Source organism: Glycine max, chromosome 20 (genome assembly GCF_000004515.6).
Source record: "Glycine max cultivar Williams 82 chromosome 20, Glycine_max_v4.0, whole genome shotgun sequence".
Taxonomy (NCBI): domain Eukaryota; kingdom Viridiplantae; phylum Streptophyta; class Magnoliopsida; order Fabales; family Fabaceae; genus Glycine; species Glycine max.
The window spans coordinates 27,385,303-27,412,185 of record NC_038256.2 but is presented as its reverse complement, the minus strand read 5'-3'; the positions used below and the strand labels follow the sequence as shown (position 1 = coordinate 27,412,185).

The 26,883-nt window shown below is 40.7% G+C and overlaps 1 protein-coding gene across 3 annotated transcripts in view; it reads left to right on the top strand.

Annotated features, from left to right (window-relative positions):
• Positions 1-420: 420 nt before the first annotated feature.
• LOC100791474 (chromosome transmission fidelity protein 18 homolog) overlaps positions 421-26,883 on the top strand; it is a 72,303-nt gene continuing 45,840 nt past the window's right edge. Inside the window, exons 1-9 of one of the 3 annotated variants that reach the window (XR_420260.4) lie at positions 421-1,089; positions 2,346-2,407; positions 2,584-2,721; positions 2,854-3,129; positions 4,501-4,587; positions 17,212-17,313; positions 17,399-17,464; positions 24,346-24,453; positions 24,605-24,658. Coding sequence is in view for 2 of the 3 variants with exons in the window: in XM_003556835.5 (XP_003556883.2) it covers positions 573-1,089; positions 2,346-2,407; positions 2,584-2,721; positions 2,854-3,129; positions 4,501-4,587; positions 17,212-17,313; positions 17,399-17,464; positions 24,346-24,453; positions 24,605-24,666 (1,418 nt within the window). In the remaining variant the exon portion in view is untranslated. Of the gene's footprint in view, positions 1,090-2,345; positions 2,408-2,583; positions 2,722-2,853; positions 3,130-4,500; positions 4,588-17,211; positions 17,314-17,398; positions 17,465-24,345; positions 24,454-24,604; positions 24,667-26,883 lie in introns of all 3 variants that reach the window. The other 2 variants (XM_006605660.4, XM_003556835.5) reach the window with 2 other exon arrangements.

The window sequence follows — 26,883 nt, the reverse complement described above, 5'->3', positions numbered from 1 at the left end:
GTATTTTAATATCATCTTCTAAATAAATTTATTCTAAAAAAATATATAAAAAAAATTAATTATTTATAATAAATAAATATTTATAAATATATTATATTTAATAAAATAAAAAATATATTTAATTATATTATAAATAAATATGTTGTATTTAAAAGCATATTATAATTTTTTTTCCTCTTACGGATCAAGTTGATCCGTAAGAGACTTCCCGATCTGCTTGATCCGTATGTCTTTTCCGGATCAACTTGATCCGTAACTTCCGGATCAACTTGATCCGGAAGTCTCTTACGAATCAAGTTGATCCGAAAAAGACTTACGGATCAACTTACAGATCCGGAAGTGGAAAACTAAGCAAGGACAATTTTGACATTTTCAAGAATGTTGGGTGCACCTAACCGCGCGGATAGATTGGCTCGTGCCCCTTGGAAAGCCGCATAGTAGAATACAACACTATCTCCAATCCAGCAATCTTTTCTCACCTTCCCGCCAAAACCAGAGTTCACTTAACCTACACACAAACCTTTCTTCTCAATTCTTCTTACACAAATTGAAACCTCTCTCTCTCAACTGACATGGATGATATGGACATGGATATTCCCCTCCCCGAAGAACTCGAATTTCTCGAATCAAATTCTCATTTTGCCGAACAAGAACAAGAAGAAGAAGACCATCACTATTACTTCCCAGACCTAGACCCCGCCGCCGAATTTCTTGAATCAAATTCTCAACAATCGCCGTCGCCGCAAGATCTCGCGGTTCCTTCGGCGGAGCCCGAATTCAACGGCCACAAGCGATCGCGTCCGCCTTCTCCAGAAGAGAAGAGAGCGAAGGTTAGGGTTGCCGTCGAGGAGGATTTCGCCGTGGCCGACGAGGACTGGCCCCGGTACTCTCCTCCGCCGGCTCCTCCGGAGCAGGCGATGGAGGAAATGATGTTCGAGAAGGAGAAGACACTGTCGAGATTCGCCTCGGAGATTGACGGCGAGTGCATGCCGATCACCGCGCCCAGCGGCAACAGGGTTTACGCGAAGCTGAACCGGTTCCAAGGAGAGGAGCGCGTCACGAAGCTTGATTACAATGGATATTCTGCTGGTACCTTTTTTGTTTCTTTAAAATTTTAATAAACCACCAATTTCGTTCCTTTCAATAATAATAAAACTACTATTTAAGCAATTCTTGAAATGTCGAATATTCGATACTTTAGTCCTTAAGATGGTGTATTTTTTGTAAAATTTAGGGACCGAGGTTATTCTGCTGGTACTTTTTCTTCTTGAATTATTACTCCCTGTGCTAGTAGCTCCTAGAGAAATGAAACTATTTAACTAATTTAGTTATCCCCTCTCCTAATAATTCCTAGAGAAATTAAATCATTAAAATAATTCCTGAATTATTGAATATTCATCAATCATCACGTTAGTCCTTAAGTTGATGCTGATATATTTTAGTAGTATGGTTTAGGTAATTTGAAAGGTTTCTTTTAAATGTTTTTTTTGGGTGTGGGGTGACTGTCTAACATGGTTTTTAATATTTCGAGGACTACTAGAGTATATTTATTATTTTTATTTCAAGGATTTCTTAGCAGGGAGGGTAATAGTACTAGGATGAAATTGGTGGTTTACTTTTTTTTTTTTTTTCACGTCCCTAGCTAATTAAGATAAAGTTTTGGATGAAACTGTTAAAAGAAAAAGGGAATATTTTATTAAAAAATAACCTGAACTGAATATGACTGAAGATGCACCAAGATTATTTGCGTTTTCACAATTTCAGATCTTGAGGGCATTTTGGAGGAGAGGTTTTGGACTTTTGGTACAAAAGAAAAGGAAGGATAACTTATGAATTAAGAGAGTTATATAATGCTATTGTTGAAGTAAATAAAACGCTAGGACATTAAGTTAATGGTAGTTTATCATTTTATTTGTTTTCTTTTAAAAGATTATCAAATTAGAGAATATTTATTAGAAATTGTTCAAAGAGAGAAAGGAGAGGCATAGAGCTACTGAATCCATGTGTTCGAATGACATCACAGAGTTTGATATATAGGCTTAGTACAATAAATACTCATAATTAGAGGATATATTGTTCCTACAAATCAGATATGATTAGGCTATATATCAGATATGACTTGCCTACAAACAGCTATTCAATAAATACAAAATATTTGAATCTGATTTTTAATAGAAATGAAGGTATTCCTCTCTTTCCCCATCCAAAATCTGACTCCCGAACATTACTTTAGGATCTAACTTTGTTAGAAATACAATTATTTTAATGTAAGGTTTTTGCTTAAATTTTGATAATGATCTTTGTTTGATGCTGAGCTAATTTGCTTGAATTCTATTTGGTTGCAGAGCTTAGTTCAGAACCAGTTAATGTTATACTTGAGAGGTTGGAGCAAGAGGCTTTCGCTAAGGTTTGGACTAAAGAGTTAACAATGTGTTTTCTGAGCTTCTGATTTTCTGAAACTTGAATGAAAATTTCAGTGTTTTTGCATTGTGGTTGTTTGTCACTTGGAAAGCATCTAAAATTGTTATCAAACATGACTTGTAATATTTCTGATTCTTTATTCTTGCTCTTGTAATGATATAGGCCTTGGAAGCTAGTTCTGAAGGCAAAAGTGTTCTAGACATTCCTGAAGCACAAACGGTTCATGAGCGACTTTGGGTTGATAAATATGCTCCAAAATCATTTACCGAGCTTCTCAGTGATGAACAGACAAATCGCGAGGTAAGTCATTGGCATAACATTTAGCTATGAAAAACATTTATTAAAACTGTATAGTTAAAGATATATTATTCTTAGACTTTCTTGGCTTGGCTTCTGTTGCCATTGACGGATTTGACTGGTTGTCTACGATAGGTACTCTTGTGGTTGAAACAATGGGATTCTATTGTGTTTGGATCTGAAATTCGAAGCACATCAGATGATGTTTTGTCATCTTTGAAACGACATTCTTCTATTGTCCACAATCAGAAACCATTGAATTCAAAGTTTCCAAGGATGAATGGAGGACCCAAATGGAGTAATGGGAGGAGGTATATAAATGCTAGAAGTATGGATGAGAGTGGTAGTTCAAAGAGTATTCAAGATGTATGGAATGCAAAGTCAAGGAATATTGGTCCTCCAGAACAAAAGGTAATTTATAATAATTGTCTGATTGCATTTTCATTGATAATTGTCTGGTTAATATGATTTGTAGCCAAGTGGTTATTCTTACATAGCCATCCATGCATTTGTCATTTTTGAGAAGAAAATATGCAATAGTGCCAAATTGGTAGAATTGTGCTATTAATTGTGTTGATTTTGTGAAGACTGGTGACCATTTTTGTGAGATTTTTAACGGGCTGATCATAATTAACTAGTTAACAATATGTTTCTTCTAGACCGATCCAGGGTGGGTTTTAGAATATGTATTAGTATTTGGGATTATGTATTTGGGTTGTGATTAGTATTTTGATTGTTTGTGTGATCACGTTCACTAAACATGTAATGGTTGGGTTTGTAACAATGAACTATTGACTCTTTTTTGATAGATAATTTTGGAAAGCAGTTGGCTTTATCTTGAAATGTAAACATTTTTTACTCTTGAGGACTTTTGATATATTGGAAACAGGTCTATTCTTTCAGCTTCCTTCTGAGCATTTCCCACTCATGTTTTCTGATTATTTGATAGTTTATGGAGAAAAATACTTATCTTCCCTCCAAATCATATTCTAAAATTCTGATGTATGGAGTGTGAATTGCCACATGCTGCAGCTCTCTCTAGAATACTTATTAATGGAATGCCACTCCAGATCCAAGTGGTCCAAATTTCCATCTTATATGTTTTATAATGGATTCTACTGAAAAATATTTTAATTTTTGAACTCTTTTGGGACTTTTAATATTTAAAGCCTTTTAATAAAACAACAGATATACTAACTCCTTCCCTATATATAAAATTCTTTTGAAAAATTTGGTTGTCCCTTTTTATATGACTACTTTTAGTTGTCTCTTGCTTTAATTTTTTTTTTGCCAAAATACTCTTAATTATTTACAATTTTTGTAATCAATAAACAATAAATGCTATAAGTTAAAAGGTAAATTTATTTTCTCTCTTGTGAGGATTGGGAAAGATGAGTAACACACATTAATTAATTAGGTAGAAAGTAATTAAGTAAAAAGAGTGAGATGATGAGTCTTAATAATTTTAATGGTAATTTTGAAAATATTATATAAATTGTTAACAAATTTAATGTTACTAATTAAATTAACTAACTTTTTTAATGAGTGCAAATTAGTTAAAAGAGTTTTATATTTAGGGATGGAGTTAGTATTAATGTATTGATTCTTGATAATATTTTCAATATGATCCTTCTAATCATGCAATTACACTATGCTCATTGTGTTGTTTGTAAATTGTATAAGATGCAGCCATTTGATTTATAATGTTTTATGATACCAACCCCATTGTTAGATATTGAGTGTTGAATCACATTGTTAACTGAATTTTCATAATGATTACAGATCCTTCTGCTCTGTGGATCACCAGGTCTTGGAAAAACAACACTTGCCCATGTAGCTGCTAGGCACTGTGGATATCATGTGGTGGAGGTATTTTTCTGTATTATTTTACACATAGATTCATGGGTCTTCAAGCTGTAACCTATTTTACTTTTTATTTATTTATTTTTTGATCGGAAAAATTAGATATATATTATAAGTAATAGTGAAAGCAGTACAAGCGGTACTGATTTGCATACAACCTAGCATCAACAGGAGCAGAACTATGGTTAACTAATACAATATACAGAACAAGTATTAAGGAACCAAAGATCTAGCTGTAAACTAGGTAACCACCCACACACAAGATCTGTAATTTTATACACTATTGTCCCCGAGTACAAAAAACATCCCTAATACTGCTAGACCAAGAATGAAATGGGATATCAAATCCTTTTTCCAGGTTTTTAAACCAGGTCCAGCAGAAGAATAAGGCATCCTCCATCAATTTATGACCATTGAAACTTTCATTTAGGAATACAATCCTATTACTATGATGCCAAATACACTAAGTGAGGGCGATCCACCAACTCGGCCATCGTTGACCCCTAAAACCTTCAGAATTACAATAAGCAAGTTGAAGGAAATGGTTTTTTGGAATTTTTGAGAATGCCCCCACAATATTTACCCACGACATCGACTCCCACCACAACGGCAAGATTTTATCACAACTAAAAAATAAGTGGCAAGATTTTATCACAACCAAAAAATAAGTGAGATAAAAATATCCTCCCAGCAAGGAGATGGATGCAAAGCTACGGGATGAAGAAGCTAGAAGATTGAGAGCAGCTGGTAAAGCTAATGCTGATGGTGTCAAGAAATCTCGTCCACGTGAGCGAGTTGGGAGGGGAGTTCCAGTTCCTGAGGCCAATGCTGAACTGCAAGCAAATATTGATTTAGTGCACCACTAGAGAGAGAATGTGTAGAGAGAGAAACAGTGGGGGGGAGAGTGAGAGGAGAGGAAGTGATGTAAGAGAGAGAGGTAGAGTGAGCTTCAACGAGGATCCTTGACGGACATCTACAACAAGCTACGATGGACAACAACAAGGATATAGTCGACAAAACTGGCGGGATAAGGGCGACATATCGACATTTTACTTCACACGTTTTGCAGAGGACATTACAGAGAAGGAGTTGTGGTATCACTTTAGGAGGTGGGGTGACCTGAGGGAGATCTTCATTTCTAAGCAAAAGAACAAGAACGGGGAGAAGGTTTGGCTTCGCCAAATTTAAAGGAGTGAAAGACGTACATGGGCTAGCAAAGGCAATGGACCAGATGATCATTGGTGGTCTGAAATTGTACGTTAACATTCCCAAGTATGGGAGACACACGGGGAGGGTGACTCAGCTGAAACCATGGTGGTACGAGGACAAGACCCAGATTTCAGTAGCACGAGGGAGACAAACATCAGCTTCCACCTCCTATGCGGCAGTGGTGGCTGGTAACAAGACAGAGGCTGGGCAGAGGAGGAGACCAAACGTTGACTTTAACGGTCACACACCTTCCCTATCCTCCATACACCTTGATATCTCACTGAAGGACAAAAAATGGTTCAGCGAGGCTTGGGTAGGGCGACTCAGTAACCTCGCGGTCTTCGACAGACTTGAGGAAGACCTTCTGTGGGACTTTGGAGTTGACGTAACTCCGAAATACATGGGAGACGACATGGTGTTGTTACTCGGGCTCACGGAGGATAAGGCGGAAGGACTGAAGAAGGAGATGGAGGATGGAAAAGTGGTATTATTTTACTCACTGGAAAAATGGCACCCAGGGCTTCGTCCGGGACAACGAATCACCTGGGTACAATGCTGGGGAATTCCTCTAATAGCAATGGAAAAGACGCACATCCAGAAGATTGTCACCTTATTTGGGGAACTGGTGGACGTTGATGACGATATGGAAGCAGCCCGACGTGTCGACAGAACACGGGTCCTCATCCGCACTCCCAGGAGACCGACAATCCAGCATACTGTAAGGGTGTTCGTAGGAGGGGAGAGTTTCGATATTTACGTAGTGGAGGAATGTAGCCAGAATGTAGAGCCATGTTATTGCTGGAGAACGCGAAACGCATGGTCGTCGGACGAAGTCGCATCTGATGACAGTAGTATTGGAACGCCTATATCGGGAAAGTTAGATACGTCATTCCTTGAGGCAGATGAAGTCGCACCTCCGGCGTCAGCACTCGTGCCTGAGCAAAGCTGGCCCCATCACGATCTTCACGGCGGGGGAGGTGACGCCGCGAGCATCCTGAGCCCGCCAAACACGACTGACCGGCGACGGGATGCCATTGTAGAGCAAGTCGGCGACGTCGACATTACCATTGTGTCAACTACCACCGATTGCTGTCGGCCAGGACGCGAGCACACTGCCGGAAGCATTGACCGTGGATCCTCGTCATTACCCACCGGTCCAACCCCATCGCTTCGTTTGCTGGATAATGCCTTGGACCTGCGATTCAAACCACCAATACCTTCACCAACCACAACAGTCATGTGTGCAGACTCACGCACAAACCACGTGGCTTGTCAGGGGTCCAGTTCAGAGGAGGCGTTTCATGCAAAAGCCAGGTGTCAAGACTATGGGGTGCAGGCTGCCAGGGAGGTGGTTCAGCCCGAGGAGGATAAAAACTTTCACAAAAGAGGAAATGGTGCAGTGGAAGGAAAGGATGCACCAAAAAATAATGCTCTCACCAATGACACCGCGATTTCAAAAGGGGTGCACTTTATGCATCCTAGTGGAACTCCAGAAGTTAGAAAAGATGATGATGTGGCAGTGGTAGACCTGATGGGAGAAAAGATACAACATTATCACATGGGAGCAAACGTGGCTAGTAGGGAGTTGGGCTTTCCTAGTCACACCCCCTCCAAAATTAACAAAGCCAGTAGCAGCAGCCCACAACCATTAAAAAACACACCTAGCAATAACTGGATGGTCTAATCAAGATCTCGGAGGTGCAAACAGAAACTGCAACTGGACCCCTCAACTCAACCAACTATACATACAGCCCCAAAAATTAAAATACTGACCAGAGATCAACAAACTGGGTTGCCTGAAGATACTAGGGGAGATGGAAGCAGTGGGCCCAAATGGCATGAGGAATGCACTCAAACACTGCAACGAAGGGAGTGAAAAACCTGAGAGCAGTCAAACGGAGGAGCAAGGTGGGGAGAATGAAAAACCCGAGAATAGGCCTATGGAGGAGGCAGTAGTCATATGGAACATGGCTCAAGAAATGGGGGTAACTAGTGACACAGAACAAGGGGTGATAATCAGGAAAATAAAAGACATGGAGGAAAGAGATAAAAAGGAGGCACAGAGGCTGGGAGAAGGAAGACATATTCCATGAATATTATCTCCTATAACGTTAGGGGATTAGGGAGGAGAGTGAAGTGGGGCGCAATAAGAAGAATGATCAAGAAAGAACATATTGATATGATTTGTATCCAAGAGACAAAAAAGGAGTTCATTGATAAGCGATTATGTCAAACATTGTGGGGGGATTCAGCAGTACTGTGGGAAGCACAGCCTGCAAACAACACAACAGGTGGTTTACTGTGTATGTGGAGTGATGAAGCTTTTCAACTGCAAAGCAAAATAGATGGGGCAGGTTTTATCTTACTGAAAGGCCATTGGATCAAGGAAGACCAGCTGGTTCACATTATGTGCATCTACTCACCATGCGACATTCAGAACAAAAGAGTACTTTGGGACAGTATCAAGCAGTTGAGGAATCAAAACAATGGGGGGCTATGGTGTATTTTGGGGGACTTCAACAATGTGAGAAATCCAGCAGAGAGGATGGGGCAGTGCTGTAACGGGGCTGGTGATACTAGCATCAAGGAGTTTAACGATTGGATCGATGAATTGGAGGTAGAGGATGCGCCATGGGTGGGCAAAAATTTCACTTGGTTCAGGCCAAATGGTTCAGCTAAAAGCAAACTGGACAGATTTCTGATATCTCATGAATGGATGGCAAAATGGCCAGATACAACCCAATACACTCTAGAAAGAAACTTTTCTGACCATTGTCCTATTCTGCTTAGATCAAAGATCATTGATTGGGGACCCAAACCTTTTAGGGTCATGGATTATTGGCTGAAGGATAGCTCCTTTACAAAAACAGTCCATGAATGCTGGACATCTACTCAGATAGGAGGTTGGGGCGGGTATGTACTTAAAGAAAAATTAAAACGCCTTAAAAGAAGACTGCAGATTTGGAACAAGGAAGAGTTTGGAGATACTTACAAGAAGTACAAGCAGATTCAGGGGGAGTTAAACAGGCTGGAAGAGCAGACAATTGACAGATTTTTATCACCCCAGGAGGCTAATGCTAGAAGGCAGCTGCAGCAAGACTTGTGGGTAGCTGCACTTTCTCATGAGTCGCTGCTGAGGCAAAAATCCAGGGCTAGGTGGATTAAAGGAGATATCATCAAGAAGTTTTGGCCCACAATTAAGTCTGATATCCTGCGCTTCTTGGACGAATTTTTTGTTAATGGACATTTTCCAAAAGGAAGCAATGCCTCTTTTATTGCATTGATTCCTAAGGTGTCTGATCCGCAATCCCTTCATGACTATAGACCTATTTCCCTAATAGGTTGTGTCTACAAGATAGTGAGCAAGCTATTGGCCAATCGATTGAAGAAAGTTATGCCTACCATTATAGATGAACGGCAATCAGCCTTTATAAGCGGTAGGCACCTGCTGCACAGAGTCATTATTGCAAATGAAGTGGTAGAGGAGGCTAAGAGAAGTAAAAAGTCATGCCTAGTGTTCAAAGTCGATTATGAGAAGGCTTACGACTCAGTATCATGGGAATTTCTGAAATACATGATGAGGAGGATGAATTTCTGCCCCAAATGGACACAATGGATTGCAGGATGTTTGTCTTCTGCATCAGTTTCGGTCTTGGTGAACGGGAGCCCCTCCGCTGAATTCAAACCCCAAAGAGACCTCAGACAAGGCGATCCATTAGCGCCACTTCTTTTTAATATAGTTGCTGAGGGTCTGAATGGCCTAATGAGACAAGCTGTGGAGAAAAATCTATTCAGAGGGTACTCAGTGGGAAGCCATAATGTGAACATTAGCTTGTTACAATACCTTGCATTGTTGGGCAAATGGAAATTGAGCTTATTCCAAAACCATAAAGAGCTATGGGCTAAAGTGCTGGAATCAAAGTACGGAGGTTGGAGGAGTTTAGATGAAGCATCTCGAGGTTCTAATGATTCTTCTTGGTGGAGGGATCTGAAATTGGCACTCCATCATCCGCAACAAGAGTTTGCTTTTCACAATGGCTTGGAGTGGAAGTTGGGTTGCGGTGATCGAATAAAATTTTGGGAGGACAAGTGGACTTGTGGTGGGACAGCTTTGGCAGCCAAATACCCAAGGCTATATCTTATTTCTTGCCAACAGAATCACCTTATTCAGCAAATGGGAGATCACAAAGCCACTGGTTGGGAATGGGATTTCCAATGGAGGCGACACTTATTTGATTGTGAGGTATCTATGGCTGACAACTTCATAAATGAGGTGGCAGCAGTGAGGGTCCAGCTGAACTGCAGGGATGATTGGGTCTGGAAACCAGAACCCTCTGGTCAATACTCAGCGAAAACTGATTACGACATGCTGTGGGGGGATGCAGTGCAGGGGGAAGATGTTGCAGATTTTGTGCAATTATGGAAACTGCGGATTCCATCCAAAGTTGCAGTTTTTGTTTGGAGGCTACTTCGAGACAGATTGCCCACCAAAGCAAACTTAAATAGGCGGCAGGTGGAAATACAGGACCAAACATGCCCATTCTGCAGAAGTACAGTGGAGGATACATCACACCTTTTTTTCCAATGTAGCAAAATCATACCTCTCTGGTGGGAAATCACGTCCTGGGTGAATATCTCCATTGTTTTTCCACTGCATCAAAGGCAACATTTTGCCCAACATATGATTGACGGGGTCAAAGGAATTTGTGTTAGTAGGTGGAGGGTTTGGTGGGTGGCGCTTACATGGTCAGTGTGGCAGATGAGAAATAACATTATTTTCTCAAATGGGACCTTCAATGGAAACAAACTCATGGAGGATGCTACATTTCTGTTTTGGACATGGCTAAGAAACTATGAGAAGGATTTTGTAACTAATTACAATCAATGGTCATCTAACCTTACAGAGGCTTTTGCTGTTAGATAGGGATAGAGCTATAGGGTCTTCTTACATGTATATTTCTTATTCCAGTTTGGTTCCCTTCGAGACTGCCCTAGTCTGCCCTTGGGAACCATCTTACTGGTCTCTTTGTACTGGTACCTCTGGTACTCTATTTCCTATATAAAATTATATTATCGTTGCTGATAAAAAAAAAATAAAAAATAAGTGAGATGCATCCTCCTCATGACTTCTGCAAAATGAGCAGCCAGCATCATTTATTTTCACACCTCTTCTTAAATTGTTCCTTCTAGGAAATCTATCCGGTATTAATCTCCAAGCAAAGATTGAGGCTTTGCTTGGGATTTTTAATTTCCATATTGCTTTAAACACTTCATCCTGAGTCACAAATGACAAGGTTCTGTAGAGAAGTGTATACGCATTTCACACTGAACACATTGCACTTAACTCCCCTCCCAAAGTCCAAGTGTTTTTGCTGCATTTGTACTACCAAACCCTGTATTTCCTCCTTAAAATTTGCAGTTGCAGCTATTTTCTCCTTCCCGAAAAAACCTTCTCCACTGGAGTTGCCATTCCCAACCTGTATTTGGTTTTTTTTTTTATCAGCAAAGATAATAAGTATATATTACTAAGTACCAGAGGTACTAAAAAGATACAAGATGTACATCAGAACTGGATCCAAGTCATACGTAAAGATTGACTTGGGCCAAGTCTGAAAACAAGATTAAACTTTTACACATATTTATTCTATTTTCTTATCCTCAGCTTCTTAGAAACCCATCCCTGATATTGGTAGACCATTGATTGTAGTGAAAGTCAAAATCCTTCTCCAGATGTCTGAGCCATGACCATAGTAAGAACACTGCGTCGTCCAGCATTTTGTTGGGACTAAAGGTAACATTGGAGAAGATAATATTATTTATGTGCCTCCAGATCATCCAAGTCAATGCTAGCCGCCACCATTTCCATCTGTTAGCCATCATTTTCTCCGAACCACCATAAATGTGTTGGAGAAAATGTTGTCTTGGCTGAACTTGTTATCCCCATTTGCTGAACTTGTTATTGTTGTTGTTGAGAAATCTAGTATAGTCTTGGATACTTCTCCTTTAGCGACACTCCATCCTCCTTCCAAACATCTTCCCAAAATAACACCTTTGAACCATAACCTATTTTCCATTTTATGTTGCTATTAAACCACCTCCCTTCCTCCATCTAATTGCAAATGAAGCTGAGGTCCCTCCACCATATAGATTCTTTGTTAAACTTCATGTCTCATCTAGATTATGCCAACCTCTGTATTTTGAATTCAGAACTGCCCACAATTCACCTTGACAGTGAAACAAGTTCCAACACCATTTTCAAGTAAAGCATAGTTGAACTTCCTCAAATCCCTGATACCTAGCCCCCTTACCTCCTTTGGCATACATACTGTTCCCCAGTTCACCCAGGCGATCTTCTCCTGATTTGAATTTCCTCCCTACAAGAACCACCTCTGTAGCTTTACCAATCTATCCACCACCTTCTTTTACACCCTAAAAAAAGAGAAGTAGAATATTGAGATTGAGTTCAATACTGATTTTATCAAAGTCACTCTTCCCCCGAAAAAAGGATTTTTTTTGTTTCCATTTTGACAATTTTCTTTCACATTTTTTGACTACTGCATCCCATGTCTCTCTACGCCTTGGGTTTGCCCCAACACGGATACCCAAATAAGTAAAGGGTACTCACAACCTTCTGCAATTTAAGTAGCTGGCTACATTAATAATCCAATGTTCAGTCGTCCCAAACACCCCAAAACTACTTTTGGCAAAATTAATCTTCAATCCCGACAGTAATTCAAAACATCTCAGCATCACCTTGATTTCATGCAACCTTCATTCCATGTAATCCATTTAAGACAAAAACCCATCCTCCTCATCATATACACGACAAACTCCCAGCATACTGAGTCATACGCCTTTTCATAATCAACTTTGAATACAAGGTAGGTTTTATTGTCTTTTTGCTTCATCAACCACTTTATTAGCTATAAGCACACTATGCAACATATGTCTGCCTTCTACAAAAGCAGTTTGGCGTTCGTCAATGATGGTTGGCATGACCTTCTTCAATCTTGTAGATAACACTTTGGCCACAATTTTATACACACCTTCCTATTAATGAAATAGGTCCATATTCATTTAAACTTTGAGAGTCATGGACCTTTGGGATTAGTGCTAAGAATGATGCATTACCCCCTTTTGGAAAAAACTCCATTAACATGGAATTCATCCAAAAAGCAGAGCAAATCTGATTTGATATCATCCCATAAACTCCTTAATAAATTTTGAAATTTAAACCATCCGGTCCCGTACTCTTCTCATTACCACATTCCCACACCGCATCCCTCACCTCATTTTCATCAAATCGAACCGCCAGGAAATTATTGTGTTGTTGTCCAATGGATTTGAATCTGACCTCGTTTAATTTTGGTCTCTCCCACTCAAATTCCTTGAATCTCCTCAAGAAATCTTGAATTTCCTCTTTGACCCTACATGGCTCTGCTATCCAGCAACCATTAACAAACACACCTTTAATCATAATGCTTTTACGCTTTCAATTTGCAGTCATGTGGAAGAACCGGGAATTGCAGTCACCTTCCTTGATCCATCTAGTTCTTGCCTTTTGCGTCAAAATTGACGCATTTGAGTGTGTTGCTACCCACGAATCCTCTTGTAGTTGCCTTCTCAATTTTATTTCTTCAGCCGATAGTTGTTTGTCATCACCTTCTACTTCCAGCTTGTTAAGCTCCGTCTCTAATCTTCTTATTTTCTACTCAATGTCTTCGAATTGGGTTTTATTCCATTCTTTCAGCCTTTGTTTTAGTCTCTTAATTTTTTCTTTTAAGACAAAACCCCCCTGCCACTTACAGGGGTCTCTGTCCAGCTATCACGGACCACCTTCCATAAATTGCGTGCTTACCATTTGGCAAACCATTCTACAGATACAAGCACTTTGTCCAATCTACTTTTAGTAGTCTCATTTGGTCTGTACCAGGTGAACTTTCTCCCCACACAGGCCAAATCCTCAACCTCTTAAGTCAGCAATCCATTCATTAAACTCCTTTATAATGCCCTCATCTTGCATCCTTTGAGAAATACCCACTCTTTCTAATGGTCTTCTAACATTGTTAAAGTATCCTAATACACACCATAGCCATAGCCACCCCCACCCCCTATTTGCAGTTTTCAGTTGTCTGATTTGTTCCCACAGATTTCTTTTCAGAACTGTATCACAAGGCGAGTAAATGTTTTAATTATCACTTTTGCACCATTTGTTGCCCTTGTCCCTTCCAGGTAAATGACACCACTTCCCCTCAGCTTCTTCTCTACTTTAAATGCTTCCTTATTCCAAATGCATAGTAGTTTCAGCACTATTACATGCTGACTGCATCTCCTGACTGACACCATAGTTACCTCACAAAGCTTGGCATATATTGTTTTCTATGACTTCCTTCTTAGTTTCTTGTAGGCATAACATATCTACCCTTTCTTTTGTCACCAATTTTCTGATTGAAGCCCACTTTAACCTCCTCCCTAACTCCCTTATGTATGTTATAATCTTCATTAATCAACTTCACTGCTTCCCATCCTCTAAACCTCTCCCTTATCCCTTTCTTCCATATTGACCATTTTATCCATCATTATCCCTTCTTGGTCACAGCAAGTAACTCCTAGTTGTTTTGCCATCTCCCAATTGTTAGCTACTTCTTTGACCAACTCACAATTTTTTGGGCTCAAGGCTGACTTCATTGACATTGTAATATGGTTTTCCATGTGCCTTTCCACCCAACCCACAATCTCCTTCAACCCACCTCTTCTAGGTACTTTTGTGGGTGTCTGTTGATTGTTTTGATAGTTATTGTTTTTATTTCCATTTAGACTGTTCTGTATTTTATTTTCCTCATGGATCCCACTTATTTCCTTGGGCTCATGTTCCTTTTTGTACCCCCTACTTCTTGAATATACTTTTCAATTAGGATCAGGTCCTTTCGTACCAAAGCAAGAATGGAAAACAGGATCAGGTCCATTTGTACTAGAGCCCAACAGCTTATCTGTGTGTCTTTGTCTCTGAACATTGTTTCTTAGATAGTTTCCTGTAAGTGAACAACCACCAACAGCTTCTCTATCCTCTGACTCATCCTGTACCTGTACCTGTACCCCCTTTAATTCAAAATTGTTATTCATGAGTGGACCCCTTTCTTCCCTATCTTTTCCATTCTCATCTCTATTTTCAGTCTTCTCTACACCAGTCATAATGCTATCCACTATTTTTGTGTATGCTTCTATAGATCTTTCCTCTTGATTTCTTCCCCCTTCGGTGTTGCTATCTCTATTTCCCTGTTGGCACCCTTGAGTGGGTGTCAATAATCTGCTGAAAGAGAGTATTGCATCATCCCCATGTCTTGGAACTCTATCGCTGGACCTAATATTGGTGGGTCCACATTTCAGTGGGTCCTAGTTAATGCCCATTGGTCCTTGCACATTGCATTGACCGTTAGATCAAAGGTTCTTCCCACTGTTTCGCGTCTATTTGTCCCCCTCCACACCCACCACCATGGGTATCATCAGAGACTCTCCAACATGCAGTGTTCCTCCCGACAGCAAGCTCAACCCCGCATCACTTTCATCTGACGATATTTCCTCTAATGACCCTTCTAAGTACCCCTGTTGCTTCTGCATTTGTTTAGACTGTAACACGCATTTTCAACAATATGAACAACATTGTTGACCCCGCTAATGGACACCAGCACATTGTGGTTGATTGTTGGGTGCCATGGTGTTTTCAGTAACACTCGTGCCTTGTCCAGGCGTTTGAGATCTTCAAGATCATCGTCAAAGTCCACCTCTTCTTCCACTCCCGCCACTATCTTGTTGATATTCTCCAAGTCCCATGCATGTAATGGAATTCTCCAGCACAAAACCCGAACTAGCCTGAAACCAGTCCTCAAATGTGGGCTCCATTTCTCCTGTGAATGAAACATGGACAGCCTGCTGTCATCTTCTTCCCTGCATATTTTCTCTGCTTTTTCATCACTAAGGCCCATGAGTAGCACTATATCATCACCAAGGTATTTTGGCTTAATATCTTCCCCTCCATCGCACAAAAATTCTTCTCCATGGATATTGTAAGCTGAATTGATGAATGGGAAGGCTTTACCGTCACTTAAGCATCTGTCGTAGACCATCTCTTCTCTATCGTTTTGTTGCTTGTCATCACCATTGTCGCATACGAGACCGACAATGTTTGTTGATGAGTATAATTCTACTTTTTCCTCCTTTTGTTGGTGTTTGTGCTGTTATCGCCATGTCTTTTATGTTGACTCTGTCTACCTGCATATCCCTGAGTGGCCCTTGCTTATATTGGTCCTCCTTGTAGAGTTTCTTTGTCGGCTTCACCACCATTCCATGTTTCGGTAGGTTTGCATGCATTTTATGGCCACATATAATCAGATTATCCAGCTGTCTCTCAAGTTTCTGGACATCGTCAACCCCTTTGAACCTCACAAAACCATATCTCCTTTCGCTCCTATTTCTTTTCTTTGCAATAAAAACCTCTGACGTCACCCAATTTTTTGAATTCAAACCATAGTTCCTCTTCCCCATATCCTTTGGGAATCGCATGAAGTAGAAGGAATACACGTCTAGTGCATTCCTCCAATTTTTCCGCCTCCTCTCCCCTCGTTTTGCCACCACTATTGTCGTAGTATGTTGCTGGTACCCTTTTCTGACATAGTTGAGATTGGGTGTCTCAATTACTCTTTCTCTGTTTCGTTCTCTCACTTGCTTAATGCTGAGGTTGAGGGTGTGGGAGAAGGGCTGACTCTGGAGATCGCTGATGACGATCATCTCTGGGTGGTCGTTGGAGGAAGGTGGTTGTCGGAGGTCGGTGGACAAGGTTGCTTAATGCTTGTAGCAGGTCCTCAAATGTTTGAGAGGAGATGATATGTTTTTAGATGGGTGATAATTTTTTTTTAATGTTTTGGGCCTGGGTGGGGTCAGGGTTTTAGGCTTCTTTATAACATTGGGCCTTAGTTGGGTTGGGTTTTTAGGGTTTCTTTAATTTAGAATTGGTTTTGGTCTGGTCCAAATGCCCAAAACCCGTCTTCAATTTGTTTTCAACAAGCTTGTTCCTTGGTTGGAATATCCTTGGCATAAAATGTCATGCGTTCTAGAAAATATTCTCATATTATTATTGTATGTTCAAATATTTAAATTATTTTAAATGATCTCTTCGGACTTGGTAGTGGCTTCCATCATTATATTTCATGATTTGCTTACTTTTTTACTTTAATTAGGCCAAGTGGTCTGGATGTCTAGTATTGTCATAACTAGGGGTTACTGGCATTACTTTTCTTTCTTATCACAGCATCACATTGCATCATTATCAATTTCTAATTCATTAGCTCACTCTCTCTTTCCTCCTCCTCTACATACATCCATTTAATTTGAACATATACTAAACAAGAGTTTTAAATTTTGTAGGTCAATGCTAGTGATGATCGTTCAACAGCATCAATTGAAGCCAAAATCCTTGATGTGGTCCAGATGAACTCTGTCTTGTCTGACTCAAGGCCAAAGTGTCTGGTATTTTTCTTCCTTTCAATATTTTCATTTTGTATCTTACTATCGTTGCATGGATGTGAAAATGCTTATCTGTTGCCTTTTTCAGGTGGTGGATGAAATTGATGGAGCTCTTGGTGATGGCAAGGGTGCTGTGGAGGTTCTTTTAAAGATGGTTAGTGCTAGATGCCAATCTCAGTCTGTCTTCTAAAGTGAATTGTCTAAACAGACCTTGTTAATTGTAGATTTGTAGTCATACTAAACATTCTTTTCACATTGCCGAAGGTCTCCATTTCATGAAACAAGTTTGTACCTTGATTTTTGTTGTGGCTCCACTATAATTGATTTACTGGTTATGTTCACTATTCATGCATTCATCATTATGACTATAGTACAAGCACATAAATTATCTTACTAAACATGTTATGATATGCTTGATAACATTTGTATGTAACTGAATGTAGTTTTCTGGTTCTATTGTGTTTTAAAGTAGATTGAATAAACTTTTGAGAGGGTAGTGTTGGACTTTTGAGCTTGAACTGCACGATTATCTAAATATTGTTTTATATACATTTTAGAACTGTATATTTTTAATGAATTTTCCTAGGTTGATAGGATCAAGGTTCCTTGTCTATTGTGTCACTTGTAATTGACTATAGAACCTTTAATCAACTTAAAAATAATACATATATAGTTTTTTCTAACCAACTAAAATTATGCTAGTTAAGAAGAAAAGATCGGATAGTGAGAGATGAGAGATGAGAGAGAGAGAGAGAGAGAGTGAGTGACGGTGGTAGAGAGAGAAACAGAGGGAGACAGAGAGAGAGTAAACACGAAACGGCGAGGACGACAGTGATTGGTAGAGCGAGGGAGAGATTGAGAGGTGGAGCTCAGAGGAATGCCACAGATCATTCCTTGTCACGCGAACATTCTTGGTCCTAGAGGAGCCTTAGAGGAAGACAACAAAGGAGATGGAGTGGCAGTGATCAAAGGGAGATTTATGAAGATAGAGGTTGGCATAACGAATATGGGAAGGAGGACAGGTATGATAAGGAAGGAAAATGGACGGAGGTCATAAGCCGGAGGTCAGCGAAAGAAAAGAAGAAGAATGTAGAAAACAAAAGAACTCCCGGCAATCATGGAACAAGGAGCAAACCCACAGAGCACCACTTCAACTGGAGAAATAAGGATGACATCACATCCTTCTACTTCACACACTTCACTGATGAAGTTAATGATGTAATGCTGTGGGAAAACTTTAAGAGATGGGGGGATGTGCGCGAGGTTTACATCACAAAACGTCGCAATAAGGATGGAAGAAGATATGGCTTCGTGCGCTTTAAAGGAGTGTCAGATGTTAAACGCTTGGAGGTTCAGCTGGATAACATCTTCATCAATCACCAGAAGCTCTTTGTTAATATTCCCAGGTTTGCTAGACCAACCAGACCAACCAGAACACAAGTTGTGCAGTCAGTGATTATTAACGGAGGGGAGCAAAACAAGGACGTTAACAAATGCCGAGAAGGCCGTACACCACGACTGCGATCATACGCAGAGGTGACGGCCCAGGGTGGTGCTTCAGGAGGTATGGCGGCAGACGTAGGATCATCATTCGTGATCTCCATTCCAACCAACGAACACGGCGAGTACTGGTGCAACGGGGCTTGGGTTGGGAAATTAAAAACACCAATGACGATGGAGAGTATGGAGGATCGTATATCGTGGGATTTAGGGTACAACATTCGTACCAAATTTTTGGGTGACGATATGGTTCTTCTCATTGGACTATCCGATGATACAGCTCAACAAATCATATCATCGGAGATTGATGGCGGCAAATCAATATTCTATTCTCTAGAGAAGTGGCGACCAGGGCTCAGACCAAATAATCGGGTTATATGGATACAGTTATGGGGCTTCCCGATTGAGGTTTGGGATATCAATAACATGAGGAAGCTTGTTGCATGTATCGGTGACGTGATTGAACCAGATGACGACACCGATGATCGTCGCCGATTGGACCGGGCTCGTCTGTTAGTCCAAACCCCACTCCCGCCGACGATTAACAAGCTAGTCATTGTTCGATTAGGGAACACTGATCATAATGTCTGGATGGTGGAGGAGGTTGGAGAAGATGGTGATGCGAGGTACAGGCGGAGCGCGGTGAATGACGATTGGACCGATGAGATTCCCTCCGACGATGGGTGCGACGGAGCTGATGACGACGCCTCCGACACAACGTTTTCGTTCTCGTCGGAGTTATCCTCGAAGAAGACGACCCACGGTACGAACCACTGGTCCCATGACATAACCAGCGGTCTCGGCCAAGCTACCGTTACCCACTCTAGTCCGCGGGATAATACTACCTCTGACGACACTCGCAGGGAGAAGTCAGAGGTTAGAGGGAACCAAAACCAGTCCCAGTCCCCCCTTTTGGCTAACGTTGACTCCGTTGAGTACTCTGCAGAGAAGAACATAGGAAATGAAGCACCAGAAAAGGAAACCTCGGTTAAGACAAAAGCTGGGCCATGGCAGGAGGATGGAGATCATTCGGGAAGTATTTTGAATGGTGAAGGAAGACCAGAAAAGGTGCTAGACTCAAATGGGGAAAGTAGGGCAAAGAAAATGACTACGGGACTCCACCTAGGCACATTGTCTATGCAGTTCCAAAAAGAGATTGGCCCAAGTACTAAGTTGGGCCCAATACAAAATATTGAGGGGTGCAATAAGAATAATTATCCAATTAAGGCCCAATTAGCTAAAAGAAGCCCGGACATGTTCTCTAAAGTATATGTTAGGCAACGAAATGCATCATCAAAAGCTGTATCTCTTGAGCCTGTTGCTGAAGAACCAAACTTGTTAAAGGAAGGCACTGATCAGCAACATCTTAGTGGGCTTAATGACAGTGGCCCAAAACATAATGTTTCCGAGGAATGTCAACTATTAATAAATACAGAAGAAAGCAATTCTCAAGTTATAGAAGAAGCCAAACAGCAATGGTGTCTTGCGAAGATTTTGGGTGTACAAGCTGCTGATACAGAACAAGAAAATGGTATTCACAGCTTTGCTAATATGGAGTCTAGGGACAGGAAAGAGGCTATGGAGTTGGGGAATAGGAATATTCTTCGATGAATATCCTATCATACAACATTAGAGGGCTAGGTAGAGGCATTAAATGGGCCTCTATCAGGAAGTTGGTGGGGAAATTCAAAATTGATCTGTATGTCTTCAAGAAACTAAGAGGGAAGCTATGGATGAAGCTTGCTGCCAATCTCTGTGGGGCCAATCTGATGTGGCTTGGGAATGGCAGCTTGCTGTCAATGCTGCTTGGGGGCTCCTTTGTGCTTGGAACCCTAATACTTTTCAGGTTGACTCTCGGGTTATTGACAAGGATTTCATTATGCTAGGTGGGGTATGGCTGCCTGATATGCAAAGGCTGGTTGTGGTTAACATATATGCTCCCTGTGACCTCCTGGGAAAGAGACAGCTCTGGCAGAACCTAAAAAATAAAAAGATCCAATCCCAAGACACATGTTGGTGTCTTCTAGGGGATTTCAATTGCATTAGGCACCCTTCAGAAAGAATGGGATGCAATCGCAGCAGCTCTGATAACAACATTATAGCTGAATGTAATGAGTGGATTGCTGAATTAGAAGTTGATGATATACCTTGCATGGGAAAGTCTTTTACCTAGGTCAGGCCAAATGAAACTTGTAAAAGCAAGATTGATAGAGTCTTGGTTAGTGATGGGTGGTTAGATAAATGGCTAGATAGCTCCCAATGTAATCTAGAGAGGAACTACTCTGACCACTGCCCTATTATTATGAAATCTAAGAGCATCGACTGGGGTCCAAAGCCTTTCAAGGTTTTTGATGCTTGGCTCAAGAACAAGGAGTACCAGAAAGTGGTGAGGGACTGTTGGGCTGCCAACCAGCTCTTTGGGTGGGGTGGATTTGTCTTAAAAAATAAGCTCAAGATCTTAAAAGCTAGACTGAAATTATGGAGTAAAGAGAATGCAGCAGACATGTGTAACAAGATGAAGCAAATTCAGCAGGATTTGAATGATTTGGAGAATTCTATGCCATCCCAGCCTTCTGTCCAGCAAGTTCAGCTGCTGAAAAAGCTTCAAGCTGAGCTTTGGGAAAAGGCCAACATTTATGAATCCACCTTGAGACAAAAGTCCAGAAGCAGATGGATTAAGGAGGGGGACAGCAACACGAATTATTTCCACAAATTGATTAACCACAGCAGGAGAAGAAATAACTTGAGAGGGTTGACAATTGACAACTCTTGGGTGGAAGATCCTAACCTCATTAAGGCTGAAATCCTTCAGCATTTTCGGAGAAGATTTCATGAATCCCAGCTGCATAGACCTAACTTGGATGGAGTCTCTTTCAATGTTTTAACCCATACTCAGAGGGATACATTGGTTGAACCTTTTAAAGAAGAGGAGGTGCGATGTGCTGTGTGGAGTTGTGGGAATGACAAAAGTCCAGGGCCAGATGGCTTCAATTTCAGATTTATTAAACACTTTTGGGAGGAATTAAAACCTGAATTTCTTAGGTTTATATCAGAGTTTTATGTTAATGCTTCTTTCCCTAAAGGAAGCAATTCTTCCTTTATTGCTCTGATACCTAAGATAAAGGATCCCCAGGTTATTAGTGATTTTAGGCCTATTTCCCTCATAGGCTGCATGTATAAAGTTATCACTAAATTGCTGGCTAATAGGATGAGAAAGATCATGCCTCAGATTATTGATGAAAGGCAGTCAGCATTTATTAAAGGGAGACAGCTGCTACATGGAGTCTTGGTGGCTAATGAAGTGGTTGAGGAGGCTAGGAGATCTAAGAGACCCTGCATGGTTTTCAAAGTGGACTTTGAGAAGGCCTACGATTCTGTTTCTTGGCAGTTTCTTCTATATATGCTCAAAAGAATGGGATTTCATGAGAGGTGGATTAGGTGGATCAGGGGTTGCCTCACTTCAGCTTCTATATCTGTCCTTGTGAATCGCAGTCCTACTGTTGAATTCAAACCTCAAAGAGGGTTGAGACAAGGGGATCCTTTGGCTCCTCTTTTATTTGATCTAGTGGCTGAAGGATTGACAGGACTCATGAGGGAATCAGTGTCAAATCAATGCTTTACAAGCTTTTTGGTGGGGAGCAATAAGGTGCCTGCTGATGTTCTCCAATATGCTGATGATACGATATTTTTTGGAGAAGCATCTATGGCAAATGTCAAAACTGTGAAGGTTATTCTCAGGAGTTTTTGAGCTGGTTTCTGGATTGAGAATTAATTTTGCTAAGAGCAAATTTGGAGCTGTTGGTCAATCTGAGGAGTGGTGTCTTCATGCTGCAAACTATCTTAACTGTGCTTTGCTTCAATTTCCTTTCTCTTATTTAGGAATTTCGATTGCTGTCAATCCCAAAAAAAGGGTTGTGTGGGATCCTGTAATTAGGAAATTTGAAGATAGGTTGAATAGGTGGAATAAGAGAAACATATCCATGGCTGGCAGACTCACTCTTATTAAGGCTGTTTTAACAGCACTACCTTTGTTTTACTTATCCTTTTTCAGGGCCCCTAAAACAGTCATTAATAGGTTATCTTCCATTCAAAGACAATTTTTGTGGGGAGGTAAACCAGAAGAGAAGAAGATTGCATGGGTATCTTGGACACAATGCTGTGCTTCTAGAGATGTAGGAGGCTTGGGGATCAAAGATTTGAGAATTTTAAATAATTCTCTACTAATCAAGTGGAAATGGTTCATGTTTCACCAACCACACCAGCTGTGGAATAGGATCTTAATTTCTAAATATCAGGGGTGGAGAGGATTGGATCAGGGGCCTCACAAACAGCATTTCTCAACCTGGTGGTCTGACCTAAAGGCACTCAATCAAGACCATAATATGACTGTTGTCTCTAAACAATTCTGCTGGAAGATGGGTAGGGGTGATCAAATTTTGTTCTGGGAAGATGCTTGGGCTGAGGATGGAATTCCACTCAAAGATCAATTTTCAGATTTATATTCAATTTCCTCTCAAAGAAATCATATAGTGTATGGGATCCTTTTCTGAAAATGGATGGGAATAGAATCTTCTTTGGAGAAGAAACCTGTTTGATTATGAGATGGGAATTGCTTCCAAGTTCATTGATCAAATTGCAATGACTAGGTTAAATAGCAACTTCAATGACACCTGGGTTTGGAGAGCTGACATTAATGGCAACTTTTCTACTAAATCTGCCTATCAAGTGCTAAAAGATGAGCAGCCTTCTGAGGTCTAGTACTTGGCATTCCAGCAACTATGGGATATTAAAATCCCCCCGAGAGCCTTGTCCTTTGCCTGGAGGTTGTTATGGGATAGACTTCCCACTAAGGATAACCTGGCTAAGCTGCAAATTCAAACTAACAATGATTTGTGCCCTTTCTGCCACAGCAAGTCTGAGTCTGCTTCCCACTTATTTTTCACTTGTGACAAAATTCAGCCTCTGTGGTGAGAATTCTTATCCTGGGTGAAGGAAGACAGAACCATCAATTGTAGACCAATGGATAATTTTCTCCAACATGCACCTACTGCAGGAACACAGGCTATTGGTAGAAGATGGAAAATCTGGTGGTTGGCAGCTACAAACTCAATCTGGAAAGTTAGGAATGATATCATTTTTCAGAATCAATCCTTTGATATCTCTAAATTGGCAGATACCATTCTTTTCATTTTGTGGACCTGGCTGAAGGGGTGGGAAAAGGACTTCACTGTCCCTTTTACACAGTGGTCCTCAGCAATGTCTTTAGTATTTATTTAACACTATTAGGAAGGGCAGGTTTTATGTGTTGTATTTTGATGGGTGCCTGTATGGCTAATCTTCAGATGTAATTTCTCATTGTAACCTGTAGTACCACTGGTACTTCTAATTATCAATATAAATTATCTTTGCAGTTCAAAAAAAAATGCTAGTTAAGGCCTCCTTTTTCTGGTAAAGTATTACTAATAGTTACAAGGAAACTTTGATGAAAGGTTTTTATGGGAAATCATAAAGCTCTATTCAAATCAAATCATGCAGATTTCTTCCGAAAGGAAGCCTGATGCTGGGAAACAAAGTTTTGGCAAAGGACAGCAGGAAAGGAAGTCATCAAAAAAGGGTTCGAAAGCAGCTTCACTTTCAAGACCTGTGAGTTTTGGATGTTCTTTTTTTTTTTTGGATGTTCTGATGTTCCTATTGTCAGTATTGTTCACTAGACAAATCATTTGCAGTTCCTATTGTCAGTATTGTTCACTAGACAAATCATTTGCAGTGATGTTGATATTGGTTGTTAATGTAGGTGATTTGCATTTGTAATGACCTATATGCACCTGCCTTAAGACCATTACGTCAGGTAGCCAAGTAAGTTTCTAATTTAGATAACTAATCTATGACATTAATGTTCTATGTCTGAACCTTCCTTAAATATTCTATACTACCTTAAATTGTTTTTCTCTTTTAATTAAATTTTCATGATTGTTTGCCACAATTTTAAAACTTTGCCAGATCAAAATCTTATTTGCGTGTTGATTTAGTTTGTGTTAGGATATAAGGATAAGGGAAAGTTAGTTAACATAATTAGACTATTGATTAGTTAGTTAAGGGGTTAGTTAGTTAGATAAAGGGGTTAATTAGATATAAATAGGGGAAGAAGGATAGGGGAGAGGGAGATTGTATCATTTGTAGATCAAGCATAAGCTCTTTGTGAAAGGAGAAATCCTTTGTGAAGAGAATCCCTTGGAGGAGAGTTTTCTCTCTTGTTTTTTGTTCTTTTCTTACTAGTCAATAAAATCTTTTATTTTGTTTCTCATTTCAATGCTGGTTCCTAACAATTGGTTCAACTTGCTGGATCCGAGTTGCGTGATGGAGAGCAGAGTGAGTGCTTTTGAGAAATTGGCCAACGAGTATGGAAAGGTGATTACAGACCTAAAACCAGACATGGATCTCATAAAAGAAAGATTGCTGGACATGAGGCAAATCAAGGAATTACTTCTTGAATTCAAGAAAGGAAAGCCACCTTCAGATGGTGGGGGAAACTCGGTCAACAGAGACAAGAAGCCGGAAGAGGAGAACAGTGACAATAACAGGTCTAGTGAGGAAGAGGAACCCAATTCTTGTGGGTTGCACCATCAGTCTTGCAAAATCAGCATTTCAGAGTTGAAGCTTGGACACGGCTAAAAAGTTTAGAAAACATTCTTGAGGTTAAAAGGGAGGAAGGCATGGAGGAGCTGCCCTCTGAAATGAAGATCAAGAAAACCTTGAGGGAATTAAAGAGATCAAACAAATGCTACAATTGTTGATCAAGAAAAGGGCATCAATCTTGAGTTCAAAAAAGAGGACAAATAACCCATGCAAACAGTATCGACTTTGCGGTTGGGTGTGTGGGTAACAAAGTCACAGCAAGAGAGTGATTTAGTAAAATCCCTTGAGGGTTCTGCCAATGAGAGAATTGGCGCCCATTGTGGGGAGGAGCTTGGTGTCAAAGACAGACTCGAAAACCATTGATGCTGAGACGGTAGAGGAGATTAGGATGGAAGAGTCTGGTAATTTGCAACAAAAAATGCAGGAACAAGAAGGGCATTTCTCAATTATCATCAAAGAATCTCATTCCTGGGTAGCAAATGTCGTTGAAGTTGAGGGTGATAATGGTTTCTTTATGAAACCCACAGCCATGGAAATTGGGATTATATGGAGACTGATTGCGTCTACACCACCACCAGACCCACCGGATGCAAGCTCACATACGACCCGTAATGGGTTGTCATCACCAGAGCTACAACTTCTCAAGGAGATAGATGGGTCTTCTTTGTTGACAAAGCTAAGGGATTTTGGCATGCTAGCCAAACTGCTATACACCAAACCACTTGTAACAACTAGTGGAAAAGGGCCATTTTGATGTTTCAAAGGATATCTTTACACAGGTTCAAGAAGCTGCAAGTGGTAGTGTTCAATGTTGTTAAATGGCGGCCATGGTGGCGTCACGGCGGAATTGCGTAGCGGTTTTTTGAAAAAAAACGCCACTAAATAGCGGTGGCGTGGCGGGTTGTAGATGGCGGCGAGGTGAAAAATGACAGATTTTTTTTGTTTTTTGTCCACGGTATGAGTTGGGCTGACCCGACCCAACCCTACCCGGTAATTCATTCAAAAGCTTAGCCCTCCCCTCCCATGCACCTGTTAATCAAAACGCAGCCCTCCAACCAAAAGCAAACCAGCCGCACCCTCCTCCCTAGCACCCAACATTCATACCGCGACCCAGCTGCACCCAGCCGCGACACCCTCTGCAGTCTGCACGTAGAATGCAGCCAACTTCGGCAGGAACGGCGGCACGAGCACCGGCAGGAACGGCGGCGCGAGCATGGGCCAGGAACAGCGACTAGCACCCCCATGAAGGCAAACAACATCGCGGGTGAAGTGGTGCCCTTCAGCTTTTATTTTTTTTTTAAATTTTGTTTTTGCTGTTTGACATCCCTTTTTTCTGCCTGCAACTTTTTTTTTTCCTTTTGCTATTTGACACCCTCTTTTTACTTTTGACAGTCCCATTTTTTCCTTTTGGTAATTGATTATTGTATGAACTCATGA